This window comes from Gavialis gangeticus, unplaced genomic scaffold (assembly GCF_001723915.1).
Source record: "Gavialis gangeticus isolate Ggan-Ray unplaced genomic scaffold, GavGan_comp1, whole genome shotgun sequence".
Classification (NCBI taxonomy): domain Eukaryota; kingdom Metazoa; phylum Chordata; order Crocodylia; family Gavialidae; genus Gavialis; species Gavialis gangeticus.
Window position 1 is genome coordinate 105101305 of NW_017729022.1, and position 7483 is coordinate 105108787.

The following is a 7483-nucleotide window of genomic DNA, read 5'->3' on the forward strand; positions in this document are numbered from 1 at the left end:
TAAATTTATTTGCTTTTAAAAAAAAATTCAAAGCAAAGAATACATAACCAAAAATAAAAGAGAATTAAAAAAAAAAAAATCAAACAGAACCTGCCAAATATATCCACTAATATGGTTTATGCTAAATCTTGCACAAAAACTCCATGAGAAAAATACATCAATAGCAAAATAAGTAAAAAGGACCTGCAAAAAAGTAAGGAGTTTTACAGTCATACCTCTTTAAATACTTCAGAACGCATATACAGAAGCATCAGCATGAAAATACTTCAATATTTTACTAGAAATGCTAACTTCATACAGTTTTTATTTAAATATCTGCAATTCTCAACTATAATAATACTGAAAAAATGATATTTTGTTTTGAAGGCTCTGTGAGTGTCCATGACGTCATTCTTGACAAAACAGCCCCATTTCCAGTTCACCTGAATCAATGTGGCAGACCTTGTTCATTTCATTAGGAATCTATGGAAAGTCCTAAGTAATTCAGTTCCTTCTTATATTACTGATTTCCCTCCCCCGCATAGCTTTACGCCCAACTACCTAACTACTAGCTTACTAACTCTTTGTATTTAATTTTTTTCCTTAAAGCAGAACTATAAAATTGTCTGCCCTCCCCAGAAAAGAATATTCCATTTTCTATCGGCCGTACTTTTCCTGGTCCTCCTTATTCATAGATACATTAAGGCCAACATAACAAAAAGAAATCTCATAAGCACTGAAGATCTCAGCAAATACAAAACTGCAGCAAAACCCACTCTGTGGCAAGTTGCTGCCACAGTGACCTACAAACTGGACTGATTGGTTTGTAAGTTCTATGCGTATAAAAAGTGAGATTGTTTCTCCATTCCTTCCACTTCCCTTTGTGTCTGTTTCATTTCTCCTTTGCACATGTGTAAACAGTTTTTTTTTTTTTATTTCTTGCCCCCATCTTTTCACAGCCGGCTCTGTCAGTTGTTACCCTGTGATTGCTGCAAGGCTTTGTGCATGGCAGCAGAGGCAGATGAAGGTTTGATCCAGGGGACGGTTAGCAGGGAGGAGGTGGTAGTTGTCGTCATGGTAACCTGAATCATCTGCTCATTTTGTATCAGTCTAATGAGAGTTTTGAGACGTTCCAGTGATGACTGCGTCCCTTTCTGCTGGGCCAACAGGCTGTTCTTTAGCTCTAAGCATTTCTGTCAAAAAAAAGAGGAGGAGAGGGAGCAAGAGACAGAATATGTTCAAATTGGTGTCAGATATCTCCACTAATATCTTTTCCTTGTCTGGAAAATATGGCCCTTTCCAACAAAATCCATTATTCTTTGGGGATTGCAAAAATACAAACATAGTAAACATAGTAGTCTCCATTGACACATATGGAGGACCAACTGTCTTAGCAGCAATAGTCATTTAAGATCAAATATGTACAAGGGACACTTTCACTGATTCCTGCTTAAAGACAGGTAAAAATTCATGACAGCCTCACATGCTCGAAAGATTTTATTGCCATGGCTTTGTAATGAGATTATTCAGAAGTGTCAAAGCCACTAATAAACTATGTGATTCTTCCTGAATGACGCTGATAAAAACTTCAGGCCACTCCATGCAGTGATATATTTTTAATTTGACACATATTTTCCAATCCACCAGAGGGTGTTTGTTACCAATACTTACATTCATGTTACTAAGTTTAAAAATACTTTAAATGCTTTTTATGTAGAAATCTCCTATTTCATGTTTTGCCATGGTTAAAAACAAAAATCTACAGGGAAGGGCATGTGCCCACTGCATCTCTTGAGCTTTAGTCTACAATACTTTTTTTTTTTAAGAGAAAAATTCTGGAGTTCCTGGGAAACTGGAAATACTTGGGAACAGCAATGTAGGGACACAGCAGGGTGCCCAGGACACAGGGGCAGCAGTGAGTACTAGTTGCCACTGGAATCACGACTGCAATCACACAGCTACCAGGAGGTGCTTTTTTTGCTTCTCCCTCCCCCCCAGTACAAGTCAGTGCCCAGACTGGTTGCTCCATTTGCCCTGCCTTCATTACATCCCTGCTTGGGAACAGAAATTTGCCCATTCTCTTTTTTTAATTATGGCAACTGTTTTCAAATACAGCTGCTCAGAGGTTTGGGATGTTGGATTAAAGGCAGAGAGCAGCTGAAGGAGTCCAAGCTGCTAGATGAATGCAGAGCTCTACAATTTATCATATGCTATCACCACCACACATGATGTGTTTTCAAGTTTTCCACTTAATTCAATTGCTCTTTAATTTAAATTTTCCATAATATTAATCCAAACACAAGGAACCAAGTCACTCTGCCCTATCTTAAACTGTTCCCACCAGACAAGTGTGAATGGGATAAATATAACCACCTGCCAAAACTTCCATTTCAACAAGATGGAATGGTTTGTACTCAAAGCTTCTATTTCGGTTTATGCATAACCCTTACTGAGTTCAGTGGCAGTTACAGCCTCAATCGCTGAATGCAGCGTGAAATTTCTTTCATTTGGTGCATCCATAATCCCATTCCACTGCCCTAACCACTAGCAACACTTCACTGCTCCCCCTTGAGACTTTTCTCCATGCATGTGTTAACTTCCATTAGTGCTATGGTAGTAATACACACTTAAAGGAAATATTACCCACTGTGAGACCTCTTAATAAGTTATTACTTGTCCTCCCATTCTGATCTAAACATGATAAATATTTTAACACAGCTCTCCTGGATAATTCTAGTGGTATACCCAGCAGTGGCCAGTTACTGTTGTAGCTGCTACTTTAACTTACCAAGATAGGGAAGTTTAAAATATTTATTTAGACCCTACTACAAATAGACTACTGCATTTTGGTGATCAGGTTGTGGTCTCAGCTAACTGCTTCCCCCTGTGCATGTCAAAACCTAAGGTTCTGAACTTGGGCCAGCTTCCCCTAGGCTGGTAGGGACAGGCAGCAGTGTAGAAGCAGGCTGTGCTATTCCCTAGAATCAGGGCATGTTTGAGTAACAACCTCCAGCTAACATTTCAAAAAGTTCCTGAAGTTTGGCCAGTGTAAGCCCACATCCAATGATGGAGAGAATGCTATGGCACAGACCTTGAAAGAGGGATAATGATCATCTATCCTGCCTTACCTGTTTTGTGGACTACTTACGCAAGTACATGCCACTGGAGCTGCTACCCACACATGGATTTTCATGTGGACAGATTTCTTCAATAACAATACCAGGCTTCTGAACTGTGTTCAGAATGGAAAGGAAGGGACTTTTAATTTGTTCTTATTTGAGTGGGGTAGCATTATAATAGCACTTCAGTCACTGCCACTTTCTGCTCCTTGACCTGCCAGTTCACAAAGGGACCCTGTGCATTTCTTTGAAGAGAAATCATACACACTTAAACAGTTGTAATTTGTGAGCATATATCATTTTCCAGTCCCAAAGTGTCATTTTTTCAAGCAAAAATTCTTTATAAACAACTGTGTAGAAGACATTCTGCTTAACACTTGGGAGTCTTACTTTCATTGCATTGTTGAGAAGTCGATCTTTTTCTTCTAGCTCTCTATGTTCACTCTTCAGCTCACTGCCTCTCTTTAACAACTTTCTTTTCTCTTCTTCTTTGACTGTGGAACATAAAAGTTTAGAGTACAGATGTTAGACAAGCAAAAGGGGTATGCACACACTTGAGGGAACAAGCATGCATATCTTGTTGGAAAGCTCCAGAGATCTATCTAGCCTCATATGTCCAGAGAAATCAGAAATTTCCAGTTGCGTAAGACTATTGCTTCACTTTAAATGGTTAGAGTACAGTAACCATATAGAAAATTAATCTTCAAGTATGACAAATTTCATCCAAAAGGTAAATGTTTCAGGAAGTTTGAGTGAGTGAAAACAGGGTGCTGGAAAGGAACTATTTTAGCAACCTTGACTGGCAGGTATTAGCAGTGATCTTATGGCTCTTAACTTTGTCAAATCTCTCTACAAACATTAATTAATACTCATAGAACCCTCTGAGGGAGGTAGTTACTCCTATATTAAAGGTGAAACTGAGGTCTCTTGTTAGGAGCCAGGCCAATCTGTACCTGTTTTATGAGTAACATAGGAGTGAACAATAGCCAGAGTTCCAGTCCATGGCACATTTTCATCTTTCTTTAACACCTATAAGTCCAGGGAACAACAAAAATTAGAAATGCACAAAACCATAGACATAATGAATGCCTCCCCTCACAACTTTACTGTAAAAAAGGTCACTCTGAGTAGTGCTGTATTTTGCAAACTAAAAAGAACTGAAAACAACTCTGGGATGACAATTATATTTTACTATAGAGTGTCACTAAAGCATTGCTAGAATTAACTTCTCAAATCTCACACCTCACAATCCCCAATGGATTCTTCACCCATCCCTTTTCAAACAGACTTGTATAATTACCAGATATGTGACTGTGGGATTTTTTCTTACTATTGGCCAAGGGTGGGAGTGTGAAGATAGTTAAGGTACCTTGCCCTGTGAACCTAGTTGTATGTGGACATTTGGGCTAGAGAAGTTTAACATGGGGGCTTTGTCATTTCAGCTGGGGAGTTAAAGGTAGTCACATCCACCCACTTATTTGCCATTGGCTACAGAAACTGATGTGCTTTAACCAAGCTAACCCACCAAGTTGCTAGGCTTGGGGAGAACTTTGACCCTGGCATACCCTGGCATAAATGAACTTTGGCCCCAGCTAAAGCCATAGAATACAGGACATGATATGTTGCTTAATTTGGCCATTGGATTTGGCATGGGATGCTGGCTCCACTAAAGGTAAATATATATCAGAATCTCTCCCCAGCATCTTCAAAGGAATGAAACAGTAGTCTTATGAAGGGGCTAACAGTAAGAATTTTAAGGAACAAAATTTAAACTTACTAGTTTAGAAATTAACTTTTACTGCCTTAGCCACTGCTTTGCTCTTGTTGCTGCTCTAACAGTATTCACAACAGCTAAACAGATTATCATCCAGTCTGCATTTCAAAATGGCCATAGTTAACAGATATTTTTGTTAATATGTTTTCAAGAAGATAGTGTGCTTTCCTTACAACTTCTAGATCCTCAGATAAATTATGATATTGTCTCCCACTGTTTGTAAGAGCTACATTATTTGCTTCGCAATGCTCTGTGAAGGCAGTTTTATTGTTAAAACAAAAAAAAAGAAGGAAAAGGAAAAAATGTAATTTTTTTCTCCAATACAAATGTAGACACATGTGAAAATAAGGCAAAAAATGTTTAAAGTGTAAGACTAGTACATGAAAATACCAAAGGAAATTATAGGAAAAACCTTGATATTGCTTTTCATAACCTTGTCCTCTTGGTTGTTACTAAGGGGTGAACTAGTCTCTAGAATTATCATGCATGCAAACTTTCTGTTTTTCCTTCCAACTCATTTCTCCCTTCTTTTTTTTCTTGGGGTAGTTGCAATCTACATGCCAAAACTAGTTTACCTTCTGTTGGCACTTTGGGCATATCCATACCCCCTTGGGGGAAGTCTTCAGAGGAGGATCCAAGCAGTTGAGATGATATGCTCTAGGACATGTGCCACAGGGCTGCAAGTTAATGCCACGCTTGCATGCTGTGCAGTGTTCGTCATGATGGATCTCATTCTGAAAGAGAAGGAAAGGACTGACTGGGTCAAGTCAACCCATTAAACAACTCTCCAGGAGCAGTACTTGGGACCACAGTTTCATCAGACAGACCCATTCAAACGTAATATCTCATTTTCAAAGGCATTCTGGCTAAGGAAGATGGAAACAATTTAGTATTCATCAAGAAGATAAAAAAGCCAAAAGCAAGTTCAATTGGTTGAAACAAATTAAATACAATGAAATAATCAAAAAATAATCACATAGGAACAAAAATCAAACAGATGCGAGTAAATTAATTTATCCAGTTGCTAAAGTTAAAATTGTTCCGTTGTTTGTTACTAGTAATGTGTCATTGTAATTTCCAATTCATGTATTGTCATGTGCAGTTGTGTTTCAAAACATAGGTCAAAGTCAATATGAAGAAAGTTTGTCGTTCAAGTCCAAAGCAAAGAAAAGAAGCCAGGAATTATTTTGGGGAGTGAACAGGGAGTGGTGGGCAGTAAAATTCCAAGATTTATACATACTGCCCAGAAGAGCATCTAGGAAAATAATAAGCTTGAAAGCAACCTACTCCTATGTGTCCTCTCTCACAAATTTCCTGTAGAGGGCTCCCCCACCCCTCTCATCTCCATTTTGTTAATTGTTTTCTGATTTAAACCTTGCAGACCCTCTATGACATTCTTGCTCAAACAAGACTGATTAGTACTTTGTCTGTAGCAATATATACAATTAACTAACACTCATCAACAAAGTTACAATGTCACATAGTAAATTGCTATGCTAATCTGGTGGCAATGTTAATTATTCTTTGTATAATTAAGTGTATTTTAATAAAGCAAAGACTGATTTTGAAGCTTTCAGGGTTTGTGAATCATTATATACATTTTTCTAGTACGTTTTCAGAAAGGGGAAAATGATTCAGTGCTTTTTCTTATTTGTACCCTAAATGTATTTTTTGGCTTTAGGAATACTTTTTTCCAAAGTTTCATGTTAGTTTTACACAGCATCAATTCCTGAACTCAAAAATTACTGCTGTCTACAATGTCTATATTATAAAAGTACTTTTAAAAGCATCTTAATTTTAAACTCATTATAGATAAATGTTACCTAAAGCAAATGGAACAGTCACTAACATTTTTTAGGATATTTACAGAAGCTAAAAACTAAAGCATAGTTTCATGGTTGGTAGGGTTGGAAGGGACCTGAGCAGATCATCAAGTCCGACCCCCTGCCACGGCAGGAAAGAGTACTGGGGTCAAATGACCCCAGCAAGGTGATTCCCTTGGAAGTTGGTTCCAGCTCCTAGATGCCCTGACTATAGTGCCTCCTGATGTCTAGCCTGAATCTACTCTCAGTCAACTTATGGCTATTATTCCTTGTTACTCCCAGTAGTGCTTGGGGGAACAGGAACTCTCCCACTGCCTGCTGGTCCCCCTTGGAAAGTTTATAGATGGCCACCAGATCCCCTCTCAACCTTCTCTTGCAGAGGATGAACAGGTTCAGGTCCTGTAGCCTGTCCTTCTGGGCCTGCCCTGCTGACCCCTGATCATACAAGCGGCCCTCCTCTGGACCCTCTCAATGCTGTCCACATCCCTCCTGAAGTGCAGCACCCAAAACTAGATGCAGTACTCCAACTGCAGCCTGACCAGTGTCGCATAGAGAGGGAGTATCACCTCCTTGGATCTATTTGTGATGCATCTGTGGATGCATCACAAGGTGTGGTTAGCCTTCCTGACTGCGTCCTCACATTGGCAGCCCGTGTTCATCTTGGAGTCAATAGTGACTTCAAGATCCTTTTCTGACTCTGTGCTGATGAGAAGGGAGTTCCCCAGCCTGTAGGTATGCTGCTAGTTCTTCCTCCCCAGGTGCAATACTTTGCACTTGTCAGTATTGAA

At 39.1% G+C, this 7483-nt stretch overlaps 1 protein-coding gene across 1 annotated transcript in view; it reads right to left on the bottom strand.

Moving 5' to 3' along the window:
• Window positions 1-506: 506 nt before the first annotated feature.
• PHF21B (PHD finger protein 21B) overlaps window positions 507-7483 on the bottom strand; it is a 342423-nt gene continuing 335446 nt past the window's right edge. Inside the window, exons 11-14 of the mRNA XM_019515820.1 lie at window positions 5448-5606; window positions 4052-4127; window positions 3489-3592; window positions 507-1172 (exon numbers count right to left, since the gene is read on the bottom strand). Of these exons, the coding sequence (XP_019371365.1) occupies window positions 948-1172; window positions 3489-3592; window positions 4052-4127; window positions 5448-5606 (564 nt within the window). The 3' untranslated portion in view covers window positions 507-947. The remainder of the gene's footprint in view (window positions 1173-3488; window positions 3593-4051; window positions 4128-5447; window positions 5607-7483) is intronic.